This window comes from Alternaria triticimaculans (assembly GCF_023758025.1).
Source record: "Alternaria triticimaculans strain BMP 0046 chromosome Unknown scaffold_11, whole genome shotgun sequence".
In the NCBI taxonomy this organism is placed as follows: Eukaryota; Fungi; Ascomycota; class Dothideomycetes; order Pleosporales; family Pleosporaceae; genus Alternaria; species Alternaria triticimaculans.
Genome location: NW_026055968.1, coordinates 869805 through 897750, shown reverse-complemented (window position 1 = coordinate 897750; position 27946 = coordinate 869805). Strand labels below are relative to the sequence as shown.

At 52.7% G+C, this 27946-nt stretch overlaps 10 protein-coding genes across 10 annotated transcripts; 5 read left to right on the top strand and 5 right to left on the bottom strand.

Moving 5' to 3' along the window:
- Positions 1-235: 235 nt before the first annotated feature.
- On the top strand, positions 236-1317 carry J4E78_007454 (uncharacterized protein; the record flags this gene model as incomplete). Its single annotated transcript, XM_049368060.1, has 3 exons — positions 236-327; positions 422-721; positions 771-1317. The coding sequence occupies 3 exons, from the start codon at positions 236-238 to the stop codon at positions 1315-1317; spliced, it is 939 nt and encodes a 312-aa protein (XP_049220381.1).
- A 758-nt stretch (positions 1318-2075) lies between these two features.
- On the top strand, positions 2076-4025 carry J4E78_007453 (uncharacterized protein; the record flags this gene model as incomplete). The annotated part of the gene is made up of 3 exons (XM_049368059.1): positions 2076-2745; positions 2793-3500; positions 3553-4025. 3 exons carry the CDS (start codon positions 2076-2078, stop codon positions 4023-4025), a joined length of 1851 nt encoding a protein of 616 aa, XP_049220380.1.
- Positions 4026-4485: 460 nt separating this feature from the next.
- J4E78_007452 (uncharacterized protein) lies at positions 4486-6192 on the bottom strand (the record flags this gene model as incomplete). The annotated part of the gene is made up of 1 exon (XM_049368058.1): positions 4486-6192. The coding sequence occupies one exon, from the start codon at positions 6190-6192 to the stop codon at positions 4486-4488; it is 1707 nt and encodes a 568-aa protein (XP_049220379.1).
- Positions 6193-6893: 701 nt separating this feature from the next.
- On the top strand, positions 6894-8057 carry J4E78_007451 (uncharacterized protein; the record flags this gene model as incomplete). The annotated part of the gene is made up of 1 exon (XM_049368057.1): positions 6894-8057. One exon carries the CDS (start codon positions 6894-6896, stop codon positions 8055-8057), a length of 1164 nt encoding a protein of 387 aa, XP_049220378.1.
- A 256-nt stretch (positions 8058-8313) lies between these two features.
- On the bottom strand, positions 8314-9468 carry J4E78_007450 (uncharacterized protein; the record flags this gene model as incomplete). Its single annotated transcript, XM_049368056.1, has 1 exon — positions 8314-9468. One exon carries the CDS (start codon positions 9466-9468, stop codon positions 8314-8316), a length of 1155 nt encoding a protein of 384 aa, XP_049220377.1.
- Positions 9469-13886: 4418 nt separating this feature from the next.
- On the bottom strand, positions 13887-14615 carry J4E78_007449 (uncharacterized protein; the record flags this gene model as incomplete). The annotated part of the gene is made up of 1 exon (XM_049368055.1): positions 13887-14615. One exon carries the CDS (start codon positions 14613-14615, stop codon positions 13887-13889), a length of 729 nt encoding a protein of 242 aa, XP_049220376.1.
- Positions 14616-15021: 406 nt separating this feature from the next.
- Positions 15022-16346, top strand: J4E78_007448 (uncharacterized protein; the record flags this gene model as incomplete). Its single annotated transcript, XM_049368054.1, has 3 exons — positions 15022-15035; positions 15097-16178; positions 16201-16346. 3 exons carry the CDS (start codon positions 15022-15024, stop codon positions 16344-16346), a joined length of 1242 nt encoding a protein of 413 aa, XP_049220375.1.
- A 1070-nt stretch (positions 16347-17416) lies between these two features.
- On the bottom strand, positions 17417-18430 carry J4E78_007447 (uncharacterized protein; the record flags this gene model as incomplete). The annotated part of the gene is made up of 4 exons (XM_049368053.1): positions 17417-17615; positions 17704-17894; positions 17983-18329; positions 18382-18430. The coding sequence occupies 4 exons, from the start codon at positions 18428-18430 to the stop codon at positions 17417-17419; spliced, it is 786 nt and encodes a 261-aa protein (XP_049220374.1).
- A 1384-nt stretch (positions 18431-19814) lies between these two features.
- On the bottom strand, positions 19815-21323 carry J4E78_007446 (uncharacterized protein; the record flags this gene model as incomplete). Its single annotated transcript, XM_049368052.1, has 3 exons — positions 19815-20378; positions 20425-21129; positions 21198-21323. The coding sequence occupies 3 exons, from the start codon at positions 21321-21323 to the stop codon at positions 19815-19817; spliced, it is 1395 nt and encodes a 464-aa protein (XP_049220373.1).
- Positions 21324-22249: 926 nt separating this feature from the next.
- J4E78_007445 (uncharacterized protein) lies at positions 22250-27758 on the top strand (the record flags this gene model as incomplete). The annotated part of the gene is made up of 3 exons (XM_049368051.1): positions 22250-22609; positions 22771-26400; positions 26448-27758. The coding sequence occupies 3 exons, from the start codon at positions 22250-22252 to the stop codon at positions 27756-27758; spliced, it is 5301 nt and encodes a 1766-aa protein (XP_049220372.1).
- Between the last annotated feature and the right edge of the window lie 188 nt (positions 27759-27946).

Here is a 27946-nt window from a genome sequence, read left to right as displayed (position 1 = left end):
CTTCATCGAGCATTATGCCGGGTCCTACCTCCCCCTCTCTGGCATTGGCCGTCCTTGTTTTGCTTCCTTTCGATGTCATCACTTGGGCGCTTCGCTTTCATGTCCGACTTTCTAGAAAAGCATGGGGTCCGGATGACTGGTCTATGGTAGCTGCAATTGTACGAACATGTCAAATTCTTCCAATATCACATTTACTTATCAAGAACAGCCACTTTTCATCATCTCAACGATAGGAATGCTTGGAATCGCCTTCACGGGAGGTGGAAAGAGGGACGACGAACTTACAGTCAACGAGAAGCAGACAGCTATGTTTGTAAGTCACGCAGCGTATCTAAAAGGTTAATCATGCTCACTATATACAGTGGTGGTCAGTTCTGTCATGTCACAGACTGCAAGCTCGACAGTAATTGACTTCGTACAGGTTCATCATGCAAACCATGTTCTGCCTTGCCGCCATCCCCGTCAAATGGGCCATTTGCTTCACCTTACTTCGCATTGCCAATGGGAAAAAGGCATACGAGTGGTCAATATATGCGATTATGGCGGCGGTCGCGTGTGTCATGGCCTCGACGACTATATACGAGTTCTTTCATTGCACACCAATTGCGATGAACTGGAAGGCTGTAGAGGGCGGCATCTGCAAGGCGCAAAGCAACATCACTGGATTCAGCTTTGCGCTCTCTGCGGTTTCAATCTTCTCGGATTGGTTTTGCGCAATCATGTGAGTTCTACCGGAGTATTTGCTTGTGTCTTGACTGATCGTGGTATAGTCCCATTCCACTCCTTTGGAACGTCCAGATCGATCTCCGCGTCAAGATATCCATCATCGCCCTCCTCGGCCTCGGCATATTCGCATCAACAGCAGGCATCGTTCGCCTCACCGTAACACTCAACCTCAGCGCGACAACAGACTTCCTCTACTACGCTATGCCCGTAGCTGCATGGGCGCATGCTGAGCTTGGGCTTGGCGTTGTTCTTGCAAACCTTTCGGCCTTGCGTCCCCTTCTCGAGAAGATGCTCGACCTTGGCTCGACATTGCGCAGCAGCAAGAAGCGTACCGGCGATCAGGCGTCTGGTGATGCATACATGGAGCTTGAGGAGGGTATCGGCAGTAAAAAGAGGACAACTTTGTCGAAGAGACTGAGCGGGCGAACAGGAACTAAAGCAGCTGTTGGTGTTGGAGAAGATCTGGATGGTACCTCTTCTCTAGGTGACGATGATAGGTCTACGCGCAACATTATGAGCCGACACGGGCCGCATAACATACAGATAGACCATGAGTATGAGGTCAGCTATGAGAAAACGAAAGGCCATTGAACAAGACTAGCGGCTGGACACATGCAATCAGGCAGAGAAAATTTAGAGCGGATGATTGAGCGTCCGATGCATGGTGAGCCGTAGCACATGATCATACACGATAGCATATAAAGAATAGCTACCTCTCATCGATGGATTCATGCGTCCTTCGCCAGTCTCTCAAACTTGTAGATCAATAGCACTTGGATCTAGAGCTCATGGATCGGCGCACAACAGACCCCTGTCGCTGATGCATGGCTGATTAGCTACGCCAGCGGCTAGTATCAATATCCCAACAGTCACGAAACGACATGCAGTATACCCTGGCTTAGAACATATGTGAAAGCCCTTACATGTTTTGCCCATTACTCGACAGATGCTACAGTTACCGGTCCGAGCGTTGAGCACAAGCTCAAAGCTTGTAAGAGGCGAAGCCATTCTTGTGGACAACTTCCATGTACAATCTCCTTCGCCGAGAACGGAAGTCCCTTGAAATGGGCTTACATGCTAAGACCACTGCGCTTGCGGGTCAATGTTCCTGGAAGGATGCTGCATGCGCTACTGCATCCCGCTGTCTAGGACTTTTGGCGATCAAGATATCGACTGTGCGAGAGGAGAAGCTATGGCTGTCTAAGGCAAGCCCATAGCTATGCTGATCTGGACACTAACCTGTTTTCGTACAGCTCTTGGTCCTAGATACACTGACAGTCATTTTCATTTCCATCTTAACATCCCACGCCTTCTTCTTTCACCCCAAGGCAGTATCCTCGTTGAACAAGATGTCTCACATTGACAGCAACAGTACTCCACCAGACACCTTGTCCGAGAAGCACATTCCAGGACCCGGCACATCTCCCATTTCCCCCAATCCTGAAGAAGCGGACCGACTACGATCCGAGGCCCTTTCGACTGATGTCTCCAAGCTACAAAACGGTTACTTCTTCAGTGCAAGGATCGTGGGCTCGTTCTCTGGAACTGGAATCGTCGTACTTGCGACGTATTTTCAGTTCCAAGCCTTAGCTGCTGCTATATCTTCCGTCAACGCAGACATCGGGCCAAGCGCCAACGTTGCCCTCGTCAGTACAGTATGGACTGTGTCGCAGCCTATCTCGCTTCTGCTCTTTGGTCGCCTCAGCGATCGCTTTGGGCGACGGAACTTTGCTTTGGGTTCATGCGTGCTTGCGATCATTGGTGGTATCGTCGCGGCAACAGCGCAGTCTATCGAGGCATTGATCGGAGCCGAAGTTATCATGGGCATCGCATCCGGAGTGCCAGCAGCCTATCCACTCTTGGCGGGTGAGCTCGTGAGTAACAGGTACAAATATGTCGGTACTGCTTTAGTCGTTGTGCCGAATGTGATTGCGACCGGCTTTGGGGCATACATTGGTCTGCGATTAGTACAGGTAGCTGATTGGCGATGGATCTTCTACATATACATCATGATGATGGGTGAGTCGGCATATCTTACAGCATTTTGACGTACTGACGATTATCAGTTCCCGGCGCCGTCTTGTGGTTCTTCTTCTACCACCCACCTTCCTATACCCAGCTTCACGGCAAGAAGTCCAGCAAGCTCGGCGAGCTCAAGAAGGTCGACTGGATAGGGGTAATCCTTCTGGTAGCAGGTCTGGCTCTTTTCCTGCTTGGCATATCGTGGGGCGGGCCGGCACAGCCATGGTCGTCACCAAGGATTCTCGGGCTTTTGCTCTCCGGCGCAATGGCCATTATCGCGTTCATCTTCTACGAGGTCTTCCTACCGCCAGTTCAACCCATTGTTCCGATGCGTTTCTTCCGCGACATACGTGGGTTTACCTGTCTGGAAGTCATTTCAGCGACGTACGGTGTCATCAATATCGCGCTTTTTGTCATGTGGCCACAACAGGTTGTCTACATCTTTGGTTCCACTGTTAGTTCCTGGGAGGAGACCGCATGGCTTTCAACAACAGCTGCATTCGGTCTTTGGGGTGGGATTGTCATTCTCGGTCCTCTTATGTCGTGGATTGGCCACATCAGATACCAGATCTTGGTGTCTTCGATCTGGATGACCGCTTTTCTTGGTGCTATGGCCAGCATCACGGTGGAAAACAAAGCTCGTGCGATTGCCTTTTCGTTTCTGGCGGGTTGGACTATTGGGTGGGGCGAGGTCATCGCAGCGATTGTCGTACAGTATGTAGTCTCGGACCAAGACCTCGGTGTTGCGTTCTGTAAGTCCTCCGTTTACAACCTCGTGAATGTGGCATTGCTGACTTGCGATAGCTGTGATTTCGGCGTCTCGCACTATCTTCGGTTCCATCTTTACGGCCGCATTCATCGCAGTGTATACGAACAAAGTGCCAGGTTACCTCGCATCGATAGTACCGCAACGCGTTTTAGCGGATGGACTGCCGGAAAGCTCCTTGAGTGCGCTAATGGCAGCTGCCGCAACCTCCGACCAGACAGCTCTTCTCGAAATCGATGGTATGACACCGGAGCTGCTCCGCACCACCAACATAGCTATCAGCGTTGCTTACTCCAGATCGTACGCTTACGTATACTACTTCGCTGTCGCTATTGGTGTGCTTGCGATCGTCGCGTCACTGTGTATGCGCGATTTCGATGGGTATCTTACTGGTCATGTCTCTAGACAGCTGTACCGCAAGAGAGACACCAGCACTGACCCGTTAGAAGCTATCACGCAGGTAGCTGGTCAAGACCCAATCCACGATTGCAACGGTGCCACGAAGGCCTGATATGGTCTCTCGATATGATGGTCTGGACTCGGAGAAGATATTTGGGGATGCGCAAGCTGAGAGCGTCCGGTTTCATGCATTTGAATGCCTTGGCGTGTCGCTATTCATCTTGCGGACGTCCCGGAATTGCGATTCGACCGAGGGGTATACGAATGAGTTACGTAGAAAGGTAGCATGATAACAGCTGTAGTCCATGTGAAAATAGTTTCGAGATTAATCAGTTCTCGGACGAAGCGCAAGGTATGGTGTAAATACGCTCGTAAGATAGGGAAGTTTGGGACTCCTTTCCCTCTGAGCGATGTGCCAAGCCGCTAACCGTTTTGGGATCAGACGCGCTTGTTCATGACGTGATCGAAATTGCACACATCGCGCTCATCCGCACCACCACCATCTTCGCACACGTGGAACTCGGTGAAACGTGCATACATTCGAATATTCATTACTAACAGCATAGTGATTCTTATCCAACGGGTTGTTGTATCCTGCGTGTCCAGTCGTCGATCCGCCGCCGTTTCTTTCCCTCCGCGCAGTCGCTGAAGCTCCAGTACGGCTCCGTGTGCCAGGACTTACTTTTCGATGCCAGCTTCAGCACAGAGTCTTGCGTTGGTGGTGTCTCTCTACAGGGCTCAACGCCGGCATTCGGCATGATATCCTCTCCTGAGCTCGAGACGTCGTCATCTCCCTCTGCTGCCCGTTTCCACTTCTCTGCCATGTGCAGTAGGTACCCTGAAGGCCGCAGGTTAGGTCTGGAGCTCGCGTCAATGGCATTGATCCATTCCTGGACGGCGTCTCGGTCAAGACACTGCTTCTTGACTGCTGCGTATTCCTCAAGATCGTATGGGAAGTTTGGTTCCCTGTCATCGTCCGAGCCTATGATGGAGACTCCTGCTTCTGCTGCAGCTACCAACTGAGCTTCATGGGCCGCTTCTGCGCGTGTCACCGCTTCAGCAAGCTTGCTTCCGGCGCGCACATAGTCGCGGCTGAACTCTTCCTCTATGAGGCGGTCGGGTGCATCCGGTCGGTCGGCAGCAGCAGCAACGCGTGCCGCGAGAAGTCCTCGTCGGAAAGTGTTACGATGTTCGTCGTGTTGTCTTTGAGCCTCGTGCTTCTCTCTCCGAGCTTTGGCCTCTCTCACGATAGCAATGGCCTGACCAACGCTCAACTCTTCCACGTTTGCTGCTATCGTCGTGGCTTCATTCTCGCCAGGCAGAAGCTTAGAACCCTTATTTTCATCGAAGCGTGACACGATGTCAGGCTTACTCGCCACCCTCATCCCTTCAACCCTCTGCGCGACGGGAGGAGCACTCACCGCCTTATCATCCTCAAACAGCCCGCACCGGACAAAGACATCCTGCAAATTCTCCTCTACTACCATTGTAACACCTTCCCATGCTTTACGGGCAAGTTCGATGTCCCGCAATAGAGTTTTCTTTTTCTGCTCAATCCTTTCCATCTTTTGATTTATCTCATGCGCTTCTCGGTGCAAGCGCTCAGCCGTAGGACTTTCATGCGGAGTCGGCGTTCGGCCTCCACTGAGCTTAGGCAATCCTTGCAAACGATGCTCGACGGACTTTTGCGACAGCCTGCTCATTCTCAATTCCTGGTCCAGTTTCGGTATGGATATGTCTTTTTCGCGCCGGTATTTGAGGCCGGTTGAGATCTGGTTTTGGATCATCGTTGCCAGCTTGTATGGAACCTTCATCAACATTACAGGCGGGCTGCTGTCCACCTGCTCAGTCTTAGCCCTCTTCAAGATGAACATCTCGGCAGCTTCGTTGGTGCACAGCTGCTCGATGTCTGCCATGCTCTCCATGATCGCACTTTCTGGGCCTTCCAGAGGTGAACCTCGAGTAGAATTATCATGCGTTTCTGTATCGTTGTTAGCCATTGGAATGTTTACACTTCCGACGTCTTTTATACCTTTTTGTAACGACGAAGAAAATTTTCTCCGGCTTTGATATATATCTGGAGGCGATTCTCCGGTCGTTCTTCTTTTCTTTGTTCGCATGTTCTGTGTGACGCCTTTGCTGCCCTGTTTAGCTGCACATCTTTCGCTGTTATCGCGATTACTGTCTTCGCCACATTCGAGCGCTCGCTTTCTGGTCTTTCTGGTCTGATCCGCTTCATACTGAGGGACTTCTTCGAAGTGATCTTCAATGTTGGCCATGATGGAGGGGCTACGTCTGAGGCGAAGGAAGACTAGGTATTTGAGACTCTAGATGTAAGCGAGAACAATGCACTCCTTTGTTTAGTTTTACAATGTGGTCAAAGCTTGTCTTCTATACATGAGTCCTAGGTCTCCAGTGTCTTGCGGCTTCGCTTCTGTAAGTCGCGAGCAGATACTGTCCCAACACATGATGCCGCAGGTCGACATCAACAAAACGACTCGAGCATTGGGACGGTTTTCGACGACGTTAGGCGACTAGGTAACTTTCGGTCTATTACATTGCCGATGTGTTCGCCACCCTATTCACTCAGTCTGAATGGTGTTCAGTGAATGGCATGTGTTAGTTCGCTATGCAGCGCGTCCCAATATGATTGCAGCGACGTTGCACGTTCACAGAGCACGATCTGCTTCACTGAGCCAAAATATGTGCATCGCAATGTTCACGGACCATTGCACGAAACTATAAATGTGAACACACTTGCGGTGTTACCCACGAAGAACCCCCCTGCATCCACAGCAGTTAGACTTGCAACTACACCCCAATTCAACCACGGAAGTCGTTTTCGGATCTTCACGGCTTTAGCATCTGAACCCGCATATTGACGACAGATATGGCAAGAACAAACGCAGGGGCTCGGCCTAGTAGGGGCAGACGTGTTACCTGGTCACCTTATGCCAGACGTGCCCGTAGCGAAGCCGACATGGACAGACTGTTATGGCGAGCGATGCCTCCTGGCTTCGATGGCCCAATCATTGACGAATTCCCCGGTGAGCGGATTGAGGCGGTTTATCTTGTTAAAGCTTCGAACACCAAGCACTTTCGGCTCCTCTCACAAGCGGAGATTGACCGGCTCAAATTAGGTGACTTGTTTCGAGCCATAGTACACGAAGCAACCACATCTCCTCGTGAAATTGGAGAAAAAGGAATGACACCCACCATCTTTGGCCAAGCGGTACCCAAAGATCGATTTTTTGTCCTCGTAAAGAAACACCGAAAGCACGGGGTGTTCGTACCTGTGACATCCCGAGAGTTGCAGGGGCTAGAAGGCCTTGGTGAGGCAGAACGATATGCTTACATCGGTTTTCGAAAGGAAGGGGAGGTCTTTGACCGCAACAAGCTTACCGAAAAAGACCCCCAGTACCTAGCTAAGTGGGATCCGCTTATGCTTGCCGAAGGGGACTTAGATCCCTTCTCGTTTGCGAACCTCTCTTACCCAACGTCATTGTATTGGTCCAGCAACCTCATGCGTGCAGGCTGCCTGACGAACCTCAGTACACAGCGGGTGCTTGAGCTGTTCGAAGAGATCGACCAGGTCACTCCAGAACAAGATCTTTCATCTGAAATGGAAGAGCTGAAGGATCAAGAAAATGCGTTTATATTCCAGCTTCATGAGTCCACTGCTAGCGGCGAAGAGGATCCAGACCGGCCAAAAGGTACTGCAAATGAGCAAACCGCCGCCTACAGCGCACGACATCGTGACGTCGAATCTATCTTGAAACCTCTGAAAGAAGTCGAAGATAAGATATTCCAGGCCGTGGATGATAGCACCATCAACGCCGCCAAGGCAGAGAACAACGTGCGAAGAAAACGGTTCGAGTACCACAACGCGCTTCAAGCTGGTGACATCGGTACACTTGCACTAGAGTTGTACCAAAAGGAGATCGAAGAAGCCAAGATCGATCGTGACGAGAAGCAGAAGATCAAGGATGATATGGTGGCATTAGCTGAGGAGATGGAGCGGAAGCCCGAATTGAGGCCTCGTATCCCGGCTGGCGCGGAAATCACGGAGGGGCGGATGACTATCATTAATGACGCTATGCGATCGCTTCAGGACCGTATGGATAGCATTTCTAAGCAGATGTAAGTTGACTGGGTCGACCTACACGTATGGATAGGCATTGCAGCATGTCTTTACAGCGCATGATATAATATATTCCTCAGTTCTTCATTAACTCGCCCCCTCGATACAGTAACGCCGTGAACTAAACATCACTCTAAGCTATGCATCATGGGCCCGAAAATGTATGATGTGATCTTGAAATGAACATGATATGGTATTGGGTATTATCGCATCAAACAACTAACTCCAAAGCGCCTCGCTACTATGCCATTGCAAGTCCTCATACACGCGTCAAGTTCGCTCCCTCAAAAGCATCGTACCAGCCCTTCATTTCCCACCGCCTCGTCAACAGCCATTGCTTCGTCTTGGCATTCTCATAAATATACGGTTGTTTCCACCACTTCTCGTGCACGCTGACCAGCCCCTTGGCGATATCCACGTCGTTCGGACAACGGATGTTCCAAGTGTATGCTATCTCCCGCCACGGCATCGGCCCGTCCCAACGATGTGCGAAGTTCATGAGGTTTTGTTCGGGGTACCGGGGATCGAAGGAGTTGGGTGTGTTGAGGAGTTCTTTGTAGTAGTTGAATGCGTCGAGCGAGGGTGCGAGGATGAAGAAGCCGGCGTTCATCTTGCCGGCCTTCTTCAGGCCGGTGCCGTGACCGGGTGGGAAGGAATGGGTCGAATCCCAGACTTCGGAGTTGGATGCGAGGAGGTAGGTGGAGGGTAGGTTCGTTTCGTTCGTGGGCTTGGTGGCAAGGAGCTGGGCGCCTGGGTCGTCGAACACGCCGTCGAGGTTCTTGAGCAGCATCGAGTCGCCGTCCATCACTAGGATGCGGTCGTACTGTGTCATTTCCCAGACGCGTAGCTTCGTCATAACGTCGTCCCATCGGTGCAGCTCGGCGTGGACCCAGCTGTCGTTTTCGGTGTGCAGGAATTCGACAGCGTGGACGATGGCGCCATCCTTCGCTAGGCGGTCGCGCCGGGCCTGAGAGACGCTGGGTGTGACCATGACGACGACATCGTGCTTCGTGCGAGTCTCCTCTTTGTGTACGAGCTGCCAGACGAGAATGCGGATAGCTTGGAAGTACTTGTCCTCCTCGAGATCATCGCCCGCATCAACGGTTCCGGAGAGAAACGTGACGTATGCTAGTCTCTCCTCTCTGTCTAGAGTAATGTTGGCGTTGACATAGGGCGGTGGTTGCGGTATTGGCTCCTTCTTTTCTTCTGATTTGGCGGCGCTGTCGCTTTTGTGACTTTTAAACTCCGGAATAGAAATGTGATCGAACGCGCGCGTTTCCACAGCGAGAAAAACAAATGTCGACACGATGACAAACGTCCCCAGCGCGATCCGGATCCATCGAGGGCTTGCAAAGATATTCCAAGAGCCGGAAGGCTTCATCCAGTTGGGCTTCGACCCAGACATGGACGCCATGGTGCTGGAGCAAAAGAACGACTGAATTCGAGCTTACCGGCAGGCAGCGACGCCCGCCGTATTTCAACCTCATCCCTTTCCACGCCGGTCCCGTAAGCCCAGCCGCATCCGGTTGGACAGCATATTATGCGAGGGGGCAAACCCGTCGAAAGGTAGGCAGCCTACCATGAGTCGCGGACACCCCGGCATATCTTGCGCTGTCCAGACCCTTGCGAACGCTGACAGGCTTGACAAGCAAAGCTTGGCGAGAATGCGATAGTTTGATTAGCTGCTAAGCATGCAGCGGAGATGATCGCCCCCGCCCCCTTGTCGGCGCAGTAAGACCAGCTCAGCCCTGTACGTCTGGGGACTTGCCCGTCGAGTATCGTGAACACAACGGGCCGAACGCTGACCTAACCAAGACTGCACAAGCAGAGTAGCCTCGGTGGATTGCGCAAATATTTCCTCCTTGGATGCGCCCTTGGAGGCCTTGTATAACCGTCGGAAGATGAAGAAATTGATGCGAGGCTCGTATCGCGTTTGATCTTTCGCTCGTTTGCCCAGAATAGCCGGGCTAGCACCACTCGCGCCACGCCTACTTAGGTACAATCCGCTATTTCGGGGCGCCTAACGACGCCAAATTAAAAACGCAAAGCTTACGGTCTGGAAACTTACAGAAAGACATGCTGTCGCAGTAACAGAAACTTCTCATGCGCAATTCGATCGTTCTTCAGAACGTTTCGATCAAACCTTGGAACTATCCGGCACCGACGGAACCATAGTACAGGTACACGAGCAGACTAATCTGGTAGAAGCACAGGCATGTGCATGCCTAGAAGGATCAAGGTCTAATAAGATTGTACGCATTTCTTTCCTGAAAAGTCTGACGGGATCGTCGGTGTAGGGCCGTTGCAGTCAGAGTACCCAAGACGGTGATTTCGGCCAGATTTCGCCTGTGTCGCGCCGTACTGCGGTATTGAACCTTGTCAATCTTCTAATCCGCTGGTAAGATTGCTGAATAATCGGTGGACTACCGTTGGGGGTTCTAGTGTAGGGATATACTAGGCGCACCGTGACGGTAGCGCACCGCGTCAACGCCATATCACGGCGGGTGTATGATTGTACAGATATCCGGGTACCGTTTCATCTCCTGTCATGCCTCACAAGAACGGTGTATGATCTCGCCTTGACCGCTGATGGACGGCGCAGCCACGTCGGTTACGCAAGCTACACCTGGGCACGTTGTAGAGGTACGCCTGACCGGCGTTTACGCGGTATGCAGAGCTTTCCAAGCCCTTGGGAAGAGTGCATCTATGATGCACACGTCGAGTATTCCCTCTACTTGAACGGCTTCCGCATAACGCTACTTCCTGATGGTCTTGAGCTCTTCAGTCGAAATCATTCGAGGGCTGTCGCGGGTACCTGTACCGGGTCTCTCTTAACGGGGTAAGACTTTGCGTAGGATGCAACGCGGCAGAAGCAAACATTGTACCTCAATGGAGCTCAGTCGCCGTGTTCGTCGCATCTAGATTGAGGGGCAGAATTCCCTGGCGTTCTTGGACACCCCGAAGTCAAACATCAAACGTGTTTCTTCCCCCATTGTGAGCCCCTCCGTTGAGGTTGAGGCGTGGTAGCAGCCCCATCGCCCATCATAGCGGCATCCGATCGTTCGCCTTACACTGACATTTGACTGCAGCCAATGAGACGCAGATGCATGCGTGTGACGTGGTATATCGCCGGGTCCGCGGAGCTGTATGATGTGGTCAATACAAAGCTGCAGGCCTAGGAAGATAAGGAGGCGAAGCAACCCCAAATCCTTCCGGGCGAAGTAAAGGATGCAGACTAGGTACTCAAACACAGCACGTGTTTCAGCTTGATCGCAACATGCAACCTAACTCGTCAGCCTGGATTTTACCGTCATTCGTGGAATCGAGTGAGATCAGTGGAGGCTGTGTACCTGTCGTCGTCGGCAAGGCGCCTGCATGCCAAGACTCAAGACTTGGGCACAACAGCCTTAGCGGCCTCAGCAAAACGCGCCCTCAGTGATGCCCACGGCCAGTCGCTCCGCCATGAGCTTCGCAATCTCAGCTGCGTCACCGAGTTTCTGGAAAGCACCCAGTCCAACGGTTTGCGTCGACGTCGCACCTTCTCCTCGAGCCTACTTCGGCAGTTAAGGGTCTCGCGTATCGACAGACACAAGCACGACCAACAGATTGCTTATTCATCCCTCGCCCCACGATATCACGTGCAAGGACGCCAAATGCAGTCCTACCAACTTTCTAAAAGAAAAAGAGCCTACAATCACTTCGCAGGACTTCGAGCCACTTAAAGCTAAAGAGATGAAGCGGATAGATGGCGACATAGGTCTATCGCTTTCCGATAATCCACGTCCTTCACTTCGTTCAATCTAGAACCTATTGTCATCAAAGATGGACACTCACAATCTATTGAAGTATCAAGGAAAACCGCTAGACGCCAGTCGACGAGACATTCGGTTACTACATCTCCACCCGTCTAGCACTGACCGCATAACAGCATCACTGGGTGTGAAGGATCTCGCAAGTGCGGCTGGAACTTTTGCATGCGTCTCTTATGTATGGGGTGATCCCAACAAGACGGTACCAATCGAAGTAGACGACCAGAAAGTACAGATTACGACGAACCTTTTCGACTTCCTCTGTCACATCAGAGACCCAAACGAGACTCTCACACTCTGGGCGGATGCCATATGCATAAACCAAGCAGACCTGAACGAGAAATCGCATCAGGTGGTCATGATGGGAGACATCTACTCCGGATGCTCCGTGGTTCACATCTGGCTGGGTACAATACCAGATGCTCTACCATCAGGAACATCCCCTTTCGCCTGGATTGAGCATATGGCAGAGGGAAAGCATTGGCATACTCTCCCCGGCATTCTCGATGAGGAATATGGAAAGTCCAGCGAAGAATTCAACAATCATCGACTCGCCTTCGATCTGATGATGAGCAACCCATGGTGGCAGCGAGCTTGGACCGTCCAAGAAGTCATTCTACCGAAATCCACCATCCTCTGGTACGGGACCTACCATACGACCTGCAACAGCTTCGCACAAGTGATCCGAAACCAAGACACGCGCGTCAAAAACTGCTGCCTGCCCAATACCCCAGAAACGAAGAAACTCTGGCGCAAGATCAATGTCATTGATGATCTCATGTGTGAGTATGAGACAATCAACTGGTTCCGAGAGTATCATCATGGCAGCATTGCGACTATACCTCGTTATACATCCGCTATCGAGGGAGTCATGCCATTTAAAGAAACTCTGCTCTCCTTCTCGAAGCGACAGTGTCATGACCCCCGCGACAAAGTCTTCTCGATCCTGGCGCTAGCGCCACCGCGAATGTTCGAGAACTACAAACCGGATTACACGAGACCCTTAGCGGAGACCTGGACGCATGTATACCGACTAATGATAGACCACACTGCGGACGTTTCGGGGATCCTGCAAGGCGAAGGATTTGGGCTGAATAATGATGGCAGACCATCTTGGGTTCGCGATCTTGCCAATATACCTAGTGACCTCATGTATGAGCACCATAGGGTACGTCTTGCCGGAATTTACGACTGCAGTGGGGAAACACTGGGCACATTCGTCTCAACCGATAAATGGGAACTGCACGTTGAAGCACGCAAAGCCGATGTGATTCGTCATGTGGGTGCACCACACACTCTTACATCTGGTCCGAGGGCGATGATGGCGAATATGAGACAGTGGCACAAACTGGCTATGAAGGCCCTTTCTTGCACCGACGAAGCTTCTATCCGTAAGCCTTTTCAGCGCACAATATGCGCAACGCTGCACTCGATGAAGGAAGGTTCCTCATGGCGCCGCAGTACAGATGAAGATCTGCCCAGTCTAGAAGACTGGCAAGAGTTTCTGGATTTGGAGCCTGACGTTTTCCCGTTTCATTCAACGTACCTGGCGCCGGTCATAGTGGCCGCGGAGGATCGCAGCTTTTACGTCACGGAGAAGGGAAACATGGGGTTGGCTTATTCTAGTGTAAGGCCTGGAGATGAGGTTTGCGCCCTCATGGGAATGCGGTTGCCGGTTGTGTTGCGGTTGGCAGAGGTAGAGCATGATGATGGGAGTGCTTATCATTTTTTAGGAGATTGCTTTCTACTCGATCACATGGATGGGGAGATTATGCGGAATGAGGAGGAGACGAGGTCGGTTGTTTTGATCTAACATTGCCACGATCGACAATCCTAGACAACGCACAAGATTCAAGGTGAACTACCGAGCCCAGACGGAGTGCGTCCCACATCGCATGAACTATGGAATCCGCTACGAAACATTGAACACCTGACTACCAGAGACATGTGTCCAACCCACTTGCTGACCAATCTTCGAATCGTAGTTATTGAACGTCGCGTTTCTATGATCCTATTGAGGATGTCAGCCTTTGCCTAATGTTCGCATTGGCATGAAGCTACTCGCCTCTGGCTGTAAGGTCTCGACAACAGCTCGATTGAGTTCCTTGTCTTGCAATTCTGCAATCTCTTTCAAAGCACGAAGGCAGTCTCTGGAGCTGATCTCTGATACCTCCGTTCTGCATAGCCTGCGCTGTTCTTTGCGTGCCGCGGGGAATAACTGCACGAGATCGCTGACGAGATCCGTGATGTCTTCAATCAACCTCTTGAAGTGCTTCTCTTCGTAGAGTGCCCACTGCACCTTTTGTCGTAAAGGCGTACTGTTTTGGCGTTTGATCGACAAAGAGCGCATTCTTTCGTGTAGCAACTGACCTACGGGCTCCATATCTGTAGCGGAGTCGAGAGTCGCAAGGTTCCACTCGACTTCTCCAGACCGGTTTTTGTACTTGGTTGATATACCTTCAGCGTTTGCGAAAAGATCCAGTATCTGTGACAATACTCTTTCGGCTGCAGCCACATCTTCCGTCGGTCCTGTTGCTAGCCTGACATTATGAGCGTTGCTGAAGTCGCTGTTCAAGCCAACAGATTCGCCCCAACGCGAAAGTCGCAGCCTCGCGTTGTCTAGCTTGAGCAGGCTAGTTTGGAAATTGGTACCGAAAGCGCGGCCAAGTCGGATGTATTCGAAGCAGTCTATGGCGTTGTTGAATGTGCCTGCAAGGGCCACGATGCCAAGAGCAAGACCGGCTGGTTCCATGGTGAGAGGCAGCAAAAAGGTGCTGATGATGATACAAGGAGAAAGCCCACGAAAGGAATATTTGATAGATCGCGATAACGCAGGAAGGCTCGCGTTTTCGTTGCTGCTCACGCGGAAGGCTGAACCGCTGCGTGTGGCGCCATCGGCTGCATGAGCCTTCAGCCGTCCAGAAGTCTGCCTCGCAGAATCCCTCTCTGACTGCCTCAGTCCTGCCATGCGCACAATACTTTCCCTAAGCCGACATTCGTTGCCCTATCCCCTTGCACTGCCTTGCTTCTCCTGTGACATGTCGTACATCTTCGCCCTTGCTACTTAGCAGCTATGGATCCACATACACCCGCTCAGCCTTGCAGCTTCAATAACGACGGTGGGAGGCTTGCCATTCAAACGGGGGCGTACCATAACCATGGTCAAACAATTGTGAAGTACGCGCGCTGCTTCGGAATGGAAGATAAGTCCAGGGTTGCTGACAGAGGAACAGTCAAACCTCGGCCGACGAGCTCAAGCGATTGCCGCACGCCGTCGAGGCGCCGTTCAACGCGTACGTCAGGCAGCACGAGCCTTTCTGCCTCCCCTCGACACGAACCGCCCTCTTAGAAGCGATATACGATTGGACAGATGCACAAGACGAACGATGTTTGTACTGGTTGAGTGGACTCGCTGGTACGGGAAAGTCGACAATCGCGCGGACTGTGGCTCGCAGGCTCAACGATCAAAGACGCCTAGGGGCCAGCTTTTTCTTCTCCAAAGGCGGCGGCGATGTTAGTCATGCGGGCAAATTCGTAACCAGCATCGCCGTCCAGCTTGCGAGTCATGTCCCAGGAATACATCAGCATTTAGCTGATGTACTTAAGAAGTTCCCTAATATCTCGAGTCTTTCGTTGCGCGACCAGTGGCGCCACCTTGTCCTTGACTTTTCATTTGCACCAGCCCTTACAATCGACGCCAGTTCTGTCATCCTAGTTGTTGATGCGCTGGACGAGTGCGATAACGGCGACGACATCGGAAGAATCATTGAGCTGTTGGCTGAAGCTCGGGACCTGGACGGACTACGACTCAGAATACTTGTAACGAGCAGACCTGAAGTACCGATTCGACATGGTTTTGAGTCTTTTGACCACATGTCGAGCACGCTGCTCCAGCGCTACGTGCTACATCGCATAGCGCCCAACATAGTCAATGCTGACATAGCGCTCTTCCTGAGCCACAATCTAAAGACTATCGGTAAACAACAATACCTAACTGCGAATTGGCCCGGTGCTAAGGTCATTGCAACGATGACAGAGAGGGCCAGTGGTCTTTTCGTCTGGGCGGCGACAGCGTGTAGATTCATCCAAAAAGGAAGACGATTTGCGGAGCGGAGATTGAAGTCGATCATGAAGGATGAAGATGACCGTCCGATGGAGCCCGAAAAACATCTCGACAACTTATACCTTACCGTTCTGCGAGACTCACTCTCTCCTGAATACACCGCAGAAGAGAAGGAAGATCATTGCAAGATGCTGAGACTCGTGCTCGGAACCCTGACAATCCTGCATGTACCTCTCAGTGTGCAAGCGCTGGGTGAGCTGCTGGGCGTGGGCAGAGAAGGCATCGAACGGATCGTCCAAGACTTGCATGCAATCCTTGATCTGCCGGAAGATGAGAATCGAACAGTCCGCCTTCATCATCCCTCCTTACGTGACTTTCTTCTCGATCGAAATCGATGCACGGATATCAACTTTTGTGTAGACGAAGCACAAGCGCATAGTGTTGTAACGTCCAAGTGTGTTGAGCTAATGACACGCTTTTCCCAAGACAATCAAGACATACACGCAGAGATCAAGTTTAGCGGTTCGCCTTCCGGGCTTTTACTTTCACATTCTCTGGGGCTGTGGTACGCGTGTCTACACTGGTATTTTCACTTCGACAACAGCGAGATTGAGCTTGCCAAGAATACTCAAGGTCTCGTCATCCGTGAGGAGTATCCTTTTAATTGGCTAGCACGATGTGCTGCAATACGTCCGTGGGGAAGGATAGATTCAATCAAGGCCTACGGAGATCTGTACGCCAAACTCGAACTTGTATTAAAGAAAGTTGAAGCATAATGCTTACGGTACGCATCGGTATTCCATTTATTTTTCTTTCTCCGCAGGTTTTAGCTCTTTCTATGCTTTTGGACAAGTTTTTAGAGCAATAAACTTCACATCTTAGTTTTAACCACTGAATCTCTAAGGAGTTACATTCAGCTTCAATTCTTGAATGGGTTATTGAGGAGATCTGCCGCGTTGTGGGCGCAGTTCAGCGCGCCAACACATTTACCAACAAATACAAGGGCGAAGTTTCATTCTTCTATCTCTCCCTCTGAAAGATGGCAGCAGCACATAATTGTAGTGTAACTTGAGTTATCAAGCTAAGATTTCAGAATTCATTGTGATCGCAATCCACTAAACCTGAGTCTCACCATCGACAGGTAGTTGGACACGTAGTTGTACTAGCGAGCTCTGGGCGTCGTTGCGAGTAGCTAAGGGCGATCATTATCTCAGTTGAAGATTTTGTAACATTTTGATATCCAGACTAGCTGAGAAGATATATGCCCAACCACCGGTGGATGGCAGTAGGGTATCGTAGACCAAAAAAAGCAAATACTCAAACAAAACAAGACAAAGCTCGCAAAAAAGCGCAACACAAACCAGACAAACTGTCGCCAAAAGTGATAAAGATATGCCTCCGACTCCCCCATCCCAGTCCCACCACATTATGCATATGCCCGCGATATCGTCGTTCATGACCGTACCGCTTCATTTCCGTTCATTTTCCACCTATCTCCTCGCATCACTCTCCCTCCGATTACTAGGCGCAATACTGCTCCCCCTCCTCATGCGATCACTAGGCGCAATGCTACTCGCCGCAATACTAACAACATCGCTCATGGAATCCTGGTCGCGCTGGTAACTATACTGCATGCCCGAGTCGGGGCCTTTGAAGCCGTTGTCCCAAGCCGAGATACGCGAAAGAAGCCTACACACCCAAATTAAAACGATTCTTTTTTGCACAACAGCGAGATACGCAATGTGCGATGTGGATGTAGATGTATGTGTGCCCTTACCGATCGTCTGGCGGACCGTAGTATTCTTCTGGGATGAGCTCGTAGTCGCCTTCGACGGGGAGGTAGAAGGCGGATACGGCGATGGCGACGGAGGTGAGGAAGAGGATGGTCCAGCTGGCGGTGCAGAGGGTCCACGAGAGGTCGAGGTGCCAGCCGGACCAGAAGCGCTCGTCGTGGTCGAAGAGGAAGGCCTGGGCGTGTGACTGTTAGCATGCTTTGCTTCTGCGATGGGCATGGGACCCTGCAGGAAGCAGGGAAAACGCGGGGGAAGACACGTACCACTATGGCCATGCCGGCGCACTGGACGATGGCGCTGAAGGAGAGGACGCCAACGGCGACCTGCCAGCCTGCGGCCCGGCGCTGGACTCCGCCTGAGATGATGACGATGAAGGAGACGATGGCGCATAGCTCGACGACGACGCCGAAGGAGGTCAGGAAACCGACTGTCCGCCACATGTTGCAGAAGGACGGGTCCTTTGTGCAGTCGCTCATCTTGGGGAAGGGGACACAGGTGCCCGTGACGGCGGAGCAGCGACTGTGGAGGCCGTACGAGTATTCGCGCTTGCCGTCGGGGCTGTAGCTGACCCATCGCGGCATCGAGATACTGGCGATGGTCATGATGGTGCCTGCGCAGTCAGTCTCATTTTCCTTTGTAGCGGCATTATCATCGTCTCTTACAGGCCAGAGTGAGGATGAGCCCCACGCCATATACAATTCTTCGCGTCATGGTGGATGTGTAATTACTGTCTCAGCGGGTGGTGAGAAGTTTCGCCTCGAATCTCGTGTCGAATCGAGACGGTGGCGCAGAGGGAGGAGTTGCGGGGTTTATGATGCGGCGGGATGCGCGATTAGGTGTGAGGCGTGCAGTTGCAGCGTGCGTGCAGGACGGAGAGGCTCTAACTCTAGGCGGCGGTTGAGTACAAAGGGTGGGTTGGCAGGCGCGACCGAGCGAATAGATAAACAGTCGCCAGGTGACTGAGGGCAGGCGCAGGTGCGGGGAGGACGGATTCAGCCGGGGCTACACGGGGTCAGAGCGACACCATGATATGGGTGCGAGTTGGCTGATGGGTGGGCGTGAAAAACGCTGCTCTCCCGTCTGGAATCGCGCTAGGAGGGGGAGGATCGTGGTATGGCGAGGCGTGTGCTCCATGACGACAGGGGCGCTTGGACGCCTTTCCCCACGCGCCCCTAGCTTCACTTCACCGCTAGGACTTTTCTCTCGACACCACCTACTGATAGCGCGTAGCGCGTTGTGGGTATAGCCAGTGTCACGGTGTTCACATTCTCATTTCACGCATATACGTTATACGACATGTCCCCTTCACCAAGCGAGCGCGAAGGATTCATCGCTTCGGATGGCGCAAACACTGCATCGCATTTCGGAAAAGCGGTGTCAAATCCCATGTTGAGCTTTGCGCTATGCTCCGATCGCCGATCATGTCGTGATGGACATGGCATGATCCTAGGCTCTGCTACTTCCTTGAAACTTAAACTTTTGTCAAGTCTTGTGAACTTCCCAGTATCCTCCGACTCCAAATCTTTGCGTGTCACAGGTACGAGGCATTTTTGGATGGGATGATGGATTGGCAGTTGCATACACTGATAAGGATCTGGTCACGCACACCAGCCACACCACCGATCAGCGTCAGCCCACCGGTATGCGAACTGTAGCGAACACGTGGGGCCGATGCGATATTGGAATGGTAAATCGCGGTACCAGCTGGACGCGAGTACAGCAATGGTCATTTGAAATTTGCCTCACCGCTTTAAGCCTCACGATTAATGTCGCTATAAAGCTATTCTTGCTGGGCTAGGGAGGCCTCGGTGATAAGAGGCGCTGAGCTAGGTAGTCGGCAAGGACCTAGTGGATGCACTCCGCACTGCAGCATCATGCAGCTACCATATTGGCCTGCATCTATCATTGGACGATTAGTGCTGCAACGGCGCATGCCTCGCACGGAGGAGAGAGCGAATTGATAACGACGCACGTCGTTGAAGGCCATTGGACCACCTGCCAGTCTAAGGTTGGCATGTCCAGCCTGTAAGCTTACAATGGAGCTTTAAAAGTATACATATAGTACAGAAGACGTGTTCCTCGAATGGGTAACGGTCTAGAAGACAACGTTCTCGGGATTTCGCTCAGGCTGTGTCCTCGGCTTCTGCAGCATCTCGTAGCAGAGTATCGACGCCGCAACGCTGACATTCAAACTGTCGACTCCGACCTCGTTGGCCTCGCGGCCATGGGGGATTCCGACCTTGTATCTCGCCAGGTTGACCAGACTGGTCTTCAATCCAGTGCCCTCAGCACCCATCATGAGGATTGTGGGGTGCTCGGCAACTGGGCTGTGGTCGGCGGGAAGACGTTTCCTGCCCTGCGAAATAGTGTAAACTACTTTGTTGGATCCAGGCTCGGGTGCGTCTTCGGCTGAAGAGAGACTTGGGGGCGCAGGCGGAATGGCGTCGCTCGCGTAGATGCACCACCCTGCACCCGCGCTCTTTTTTAGGAAGTCGGTTGGGTCTCCGACCTTGAAAAGCGGAATGGCTTCAGCGGCACCGGCCGAGGCCTTGACCGCGATGTGGCTCCAGTTTGCGGTATGGTGGGTCGGCGTGATGATGGCGTCCGCACCCAGGACATAGGCTGAGCGTGCAATAGCCCCAAGATTGCCTTCGTCGACCTGTCGTTGTTAGCTATCATCGTATAGACGGTATTGCTGTACTTACTACTCCATCCACGTAGAGGATCAGTGGGTGTCTCCATCCTCCCGACTTGTACGAGTATAGCTCTTGCTTGCCGTTAACGAGCACGTCTTCAGCGCTTTGGCTATCAAGTGTGACCCTGAAGCTCTCATCCTCGAGAGAAGCCGTTTTCAGTTCGGTAATGGGAGGGACGGGCAGAGGCGATGCCTCGAGAATTACCCCGTTGTGAGGTCGACCACTACTTGCTTTGTCCAAAGCGCGCATATACTCATCTCCAACTTCTTGTGTGATTGGGAATAGTTTGTGCGACCTGATACGAGACATGAGGCCTTCTCTACTTGCACCTCGTGAGTGTACATATAGGTTGTAGAATTTTCGCCGGTCCGCCTTGATCGCAGCTACCACGCTCCCATACCCGTATACGAACTCTGAAGCGGCAGTCGTGTAAGGGAGTGACTCTGGTCCTCGCACGGAAGGCTTTTGTGGCTCCGTGCCGGCATCAGACGACTCTCGGCCATGACGTTCTCTTCTGGCGCCCTTCGAATCCGGTCTGTGAGAGAATCGCGGTTCGAAAGAACGGTCATTTTCATCCCGAGCTCGCGGACTGTATGATGCTGCGTCATCACCCCTTTGGGAGGATCGTGCTTCAGTGACACCTTCTTCTGCTACATCGCGAGTGCGGGGCGTGTATGAAGGTGCCCTGTCGTCCCTCCAGTTTCTCTCGGGTCTCTGTTTCCGTGAGTCGTTGCGATCATTTGTCCTATGTTTCCGTAAGTCGCTGCGATCATTTGTCATACGCGGCCGGGGCCTATCGCCATCATCATAGCGTCGGAAAGTTCTTTGTGGGTGTATATCCCCGTTTCGTCTCCCCTCTGGATCAAGCCTGTGCGGAGATCGTTTTTTCTCGCCATACTGTCTCTCATATTCTTTTTGTGCCTCGCTGGGGCGGTGCGAGCCCTGCTCGACTCCCGTTCCGCGCGCATCTCTTCCAAAGCTGCTTTGTCGCTCTCGTTGAAACCCGCCTTGTCGTTCTCTTCCCAGATCACTTGATCGTTCTCTTCCAAAACCACTCGATCGATCTCTTCCAAAGCCGCTCGGTCGCTCTTCCTTGGACCGACTCGGCGCATCGTCATCGCGGGGTATACGTCCAAATCTGCTACTGCGAGGTGCTACAGTCGAGCGATCACCGAAATTTGGTTCTGGATCCTCACGAGGACGGCCAAATTTCTCGAACCGTGCCTCACGGCGAGTCTGACGGCGATTCTTCACCGGTTCATCTCCTTCATCGTTGCGGTCGTTTCGTGTCCGCGGTCGGAAGGGTCGATCTGGTCCACCCTGCCTGCCCCTCTCGATGGCGGCAGTAATGGATTTGTAGCGGAGGAAGGTGCGTGGGATGACCAATTGGCGTGAGCGTAGTAGCGTGCTACTAGATAGGCAAGAATAAACCATAACAAGGTCAATCGGACAGTAGTGGTGGAATTTGAGACTGGACTCGTAACCAGCGCAAAAGAGATGCGACAAAAAGTTCCTGATTGCCAAGCCAGGCGTTCGCACTAAGATGACAAGCGCGGGACGCGAAGTCACGCGTCTGGCGTTTGGGCGCTATCATCGTTCACCGAGACGCGACGGAAACCACGGTACAGCAGCGCGACTGCATCCCCATTCCCCACTCATCCCGCATTTCAAAGCTGTACATTGTACCTGCCAAGGATATCGAACCTTGTCCTAATTCATTTCTGCACCCCTCGACCGAGTCGGGCCCATCAGATGCTGTCGACATAGATCCCTTGCCAAAAGAGCCGTCCCGCAATCACGCACCACACTAGACGAACGCATCGCAGACCGCAAGATGACTAGCGACGAAGATGGCGCGGCGCTTATGGCGGCGTTCAAGAAGAAGCCGCCACCAGGGCCCAAGGCAAACGCGGCCCTGAGTACTCCCCGCCCCGCGCCTACAAGGGAAGCGTCTGATTCCCCCGCTACAATGTCAATGCCAGACGATATGGACGAAGAGTTCACTATGCATATCGATACCCCTCCTCGCAAGCGCCGGGCGGTGTGCGTTCGGATACCATCAGCGAAAGTGAAGAAGGCCGAGTACAAGTACTATGAGCCTCAAGATGAAGTGGAGAAGGTCCTGCGCGAGTTCGCTGGGAGGAAGGGCGAGATGATTTACGAGGTCAGGCTGTCAGGTGACCGCGTCAAACAGGTGAGTGATTATATCTCGGATGTCTCGAATTCCCTTACTTTTACCGGTAAAGGCAGCCCTCGCGCCGGGTGCAGTTGGTCCCGCTATATAAGCACCACCTCTGCTTGGAGTCCTTCTTCTCTACAACTATCTATTCGAAGTATCTTACTAAGTGTCTATAGATCACCTTCGAAGAGCTCCTCGAACTCAACGGTGGCCCAGAGGCACTACAAACCTTCCAACCCGACGACGATCCAAACCCGACCGGTAGCGACGACGACATGAGACTTCGTAACCGCGCAGGCAAGGCTGATCACGAAGGCTTTGTGGATATCTCGAACTTCCCCATCTCTTCTTCCGAAGATGACGATCAAGACGAGCTTGCCTCCGATTCACCAGGTCGTCGCAATGGCCGCTCACAAGGCTTGAGGCGCGCAGCCCGTCGAGGACGTCCAGCAAGAGGTCGCTCAGAGAACAGCGATCTCATTGCGCTCTCCACAAGTGAAGAAGACTCCGAAGACGCCGGCAAGAAGCGGAAGGGTCGGCGTCGCAAAGTCGTACAACAACCCACACGACGTTCAACAAGACAGCCGATTCGAACAAACGCCAACGACAACGAGGATGAAGACGAAGACTCGGAAGATGGAACCACAGACGAGTCCAGCGCCTCGGACATCCTCCGTTCAGATCTATTACCAGGTCGCAAACGTAAGGGACGTCCTCTGCGTGCTGGAAAGCCTGAGAAGATACCCCGAGCGGGAGTCCGACAATCTGATCGGGCAACACGTGCTACAAACAACATGCAGGAAGCGGGTATCAACGACGTCTATCGATCCGACTCGGCTCCGAAAGTGGTTGCACAGAAGGTCTCAGTCGTCCGAGAAGTGTTTCCGAATCTACCCCGAAGTGACCCTTTTCGTGCGCGACACGCTGGGGGTTGCGAAGTCTGCTTCGATGGCCCCAATGTTGCGCCTCTGGTCTACTGTCAAGGCTGCTCACTGGCTTACCACAAGAACTGCTTGGGCAACCGCTCCACTCGTGATCATCTAGTCACCAAGATTGGAGACGAGGAGTTCGTTCTACAATGCAAGAGGTGCATCAATTTCTACAAGAAGAAAGACGCAACTGCTCCCGATCTATCCAGATGTCAGGATTGCGCTATCTCGGGTCCTTCCTGTCGACCCTTTAGACGTCGCAAAACCACACAGCAGGAGATGAAGGAGCGCGAGGAAAACGACGGCCATGATCCAGTCGTCGACGTACCTTCTGAGCTTGTCAATCATCCCAACAACGTCATGTTCCGCTGCACTAAGTGCTCTCGTGCCTGGCATTACCATCATCTACCACCCATGTCGCAGTACGCTATGGACGTCAATCGCGACGACGAGGAGATGGCAGATGAGCGTTTCCGCGAGTACTCTGGCAAATGGCTCTGCAAGGAGTGCGACGAGACTTTCGATCAGAAGGTAGGCGGTATCATCGCTTGGCGCCCATCGGATGTTGAGACATACCGTCCGGGTACACCATGTGAACTCGTTTGCGAAGACGATAAGCAGTACTTGATCAAGTGGGAGAACGAGTCCTACTTCCGATCCGCATGGCACTCCGGAGCCTGGACTTGGGGTGTCACGGCTGCAGTCCAGCGCAAGGCCTTCTTTAAGCGCGAGGACGGACCGAAGATGCGAACCGAAGACGCCATCCCCGAAGAGTACCTCCGTATCGATATTGTCCTCGACATCAAGTACACGAGCTATGTCGAAGTCCGTAGTGAAGAGATTGACAAAGCTCGTATCAAGGAAGTTGACAAGGCGCTCATCAAGTACAAAGGACTCGGCTACGAAGATACAGTATGGGAGAGCGTACCAACCCCAGAAGACGGTGACAGGTGGCTTGACTTTGTCACTGCTTACAACGACTGGGTGGCCGGCCGCTACGTCAAGATTCCCAAGCAAGGACCACTCAAAGGACGCATTGAAAAGGCTCGCAGCACATCATTCGCCAAACTTGAGCGAGAGAAACAGCCTGATAACCTTGTTGGTGGTGAGCTGATGAAGTATCAGCTGGAGGGTCTCAACTGGCTTTACTACAAGTGGTACGACCAGAAGAACGCCATCCTCGCCGACGAGATGGGTCTCGGAAAGACGATTCAAGTCATTGCCTTTATGGCGACCCTCATCCAAGAGCACAACTGCTTCCCCTTCCTGATTGTAGTCCCCAACTCGACATGTGCCAATTGGCGACGAGAGATCAAGCAATGGGCGCCGTCTCTTCGCGTGGTGGCTTACTTCGGGTCCGCCAAAGCTCGTGAGATGGCCTACCAGTACGAGATGTATCCCGAGAAGACAAAAGACTTGCGATGCCACATCGTCGTAACCTCCTACGACGCAGCCGCCGATGACAACTGCAGGAGGTTCTTCAGGGGTGTTAGCTGGGCAGGTCTCGTCGTTGACGAAGGCCAGCGCTTGAAGAACGACAAGTCCCAGTTGTATACAGCTCTCACAGCAGTTCGCGCGCCGTTCCGTCTTTTGTTGACTGGTACGCCGCTGCAGAATAACGCCCGTGAGCTCTTCAACTTGCTGCACTTTCTCGACGACACTATCGATGCTGCTGCGCTTGAGGAGCAGTACGCTGAGATGACAGCGGACAATATTCGAGAGCTTCATGACCAGATCCGACCCTTCATTCTGCGACGTACCAAGGCCAAGGTTCTGACGTTCCTCCCGCCTTTGGGTCAGATCATTCTCCCTATCTCCATGAGCCATCTCCAGAAGCAAGTCTACAAGTCTATCTTGTCCAAGAGTCCGGAACTACTCAAAGCTCTCTTCACCTCCGACAAGCAGCTAAAGCAGCAAGAACGTGCCAACTTGAGCAATATTCTTATGCAGCTACGAAAGTGTCTTTGCCATCCATTCGTCTATAGCAGAGAGATTGAAGAGCGAAGCGAAGTTGCCGCAGTCTCTCATCGCAATCTCGTCGAGGCTTCTGCCAAGCTCTCTCTTCTCGAGACCTTGCTTCCGAAGCTTCAGGAACGCGGTCATCGCGTGCTCATCTTCAGTCAGTTCCTCGACATGCTCAACATCATCGAAGACTTTTTGGACGGTATGCAACTCCCGTACCAGCGCTTAGACGGTACCATGGGCTCGCTCGAGAAGCAGAAGCGCATCGACCAGTTTAACGCACCCGACTCGCCGCTCTTCGCCTTCCTTCTCTCCACACGCGCTGGTGGTGTAGGCATCAATCTTGCAACCGCTGACACCGTCATCATACTCGATCCTGATTGGAATCCTCATCAAGATCTTCAAGCCATTGCTCGAGCTCATCGTATCGGTCAGAAGAAGAAGGTGCTGTGTCTTCAGCTGGCTACTCGAGCGTCTGTAGAAGAGAAGATCATGCAAATGGGTAAGAAGAAGATGGCCCTTGACAAGGTCGTTGTTCAGGATCTGGACCGAGATGATCCCGAGGACGAGGATGTCGAGTCGATACTCAAGCATGGCGCGGCGGAGCTCTTCAAAGACGACGATGCCGACCACGACATCCGGTACGACGACGCCTCTATCGACAAGCTACTCGATCGTAGCCAGATTGAGAATACACGGACTGGTGACGATGACTCCGCGGAATCTCAGTTTGGCTTTGCCCGTATCTGGGTCAACGAGAAAGGCGCATTACAGGACGACTTCGACACGGTGGAAGAGGAAGTTGCTCCAGATCCAGGTGTCTGGGACAAGATCTTGAAGGAACGACAAGCCGCCGCAGCCGCTGAGGCACTTGCAAAGGCGGAGGCTATGGGTCGAGGACGGCGGGCTAAACAAGTACGCAATGTCTTGTCATCCATTAGAATAGTGCTAACATCGTGCAGACTGTCGATTACGTGATAGATCCAAAAGACGCCGATGCAGCATCCGCTGCAGGAGACGATCGACGCGAGGAATCCGCATTACCGCCCTCACCAATGAAGAAGCCGAGCAGGAAGCGCAAAGCCAAGACAGGTTCCGAAAGCGATACTGACTTCCAGGCCGAGTCTGAAGACGAAAGCGAGCCTGAGCCTGGTCATGAGGATGTTAATGCCGCCAAGGAGCTGGGTCACGTTCGCCATCGCAGTACAACAAACAACGCCAGCTCTTCGCTGTACAAGCAGAATGGCGCAGGTGCGTCTCAAGTTCCTTCGTCAAAATCCCCCACTGCACCTGTTCCTTCACAAACTACGCCTAAGAAGGGTGGTGCAAGAGCTGTCAGGTCGCCATTGAAGCCGGTGAAAATCTCACCACCGAAAGGCGGTACTCGAATGAGACTTGAGCTCTCGACGCGTCCCAGCAGTGGTGGACCAACTCACTCAACCGCCTCTTCAGGCCAAGCGTCATCACCTCGCCCACCAGCCGCCTTCGTCGATCTCTCTACACCACCACCAGAATCATCGCCACAAGCCCCAAAGACTAACGAAGTCACAGTCAAACCCTTCGAACGTGCAACCATCCCCATCCGCAACCCTCTCGAACCAACCTACGGCTCATTCGGCAACCGCATCTGCCCCGCCTGCCACAAGAACCACCCCCAAGGCGCCTGCGAGCTCAAAGCCGCCGGCGTCGAGCACTGCAACCTCTGCGGTCTAGCCCATTTCGGCCACTCGCGCACCTGCCCACACATCAAATCCGAAACCCAAGTCCGCGAGATGCTCGAGGCGCTTAAGAACTCGCCCGAAAAGAAAGAGCTTGTCGATGCGGCGATGAAGTACCTCAGGGGTGTCAAGGGCACGCTCGTACAGCAAAAGAAGAGGGATAGGGAGAAGGCGGCGCTGGCTAAGGGCCAACCTGTTCCTCCACCTACTTACTCTGGTATGGGTCGTCCGCCTAAGAACGCGTATAACAGGCCGCCGGGTAGTATGAGCGGGAGTGTGAATGGTGGAGGTTCTGGCGCTGGTTCTGGCTCTGGTTCTGGTTCTGTGGGTCCGCCTATGTCCATGTCTGGTGGTTCTTCGAACGATCCGTCTCGCTCGTATGCAGCACACGTGCCTCAGGCACAGATGGAAGGGGTGTATGGTGGTGCGAATGGTGTTATGCAGCAAGCACAACGCATGGCTCAGCAGCAGCAGATGGTTCAACAGCTGCAAGGTCAGGGATACGACGATCAGCAGGTTGAGAATGCGCTGAGGGGCTTTTTGTTCCAGGGATAGAGGTTTGATGCGTCTTGGGATCTGGTGGAATAGCGTCTTTCGCTGAGTTGCTTGGGAGCGGGATCGGTATCATCGGTTAGGTAGTTTAGGGGCAGGAAAAGGCGTTCTGGTATTGCATGGTAACTTGGCGTGGGGAGTATAGGTCATGGTGCCGAACGTGCTTGGCCTTTGAGGAGTTGGAGTATGTT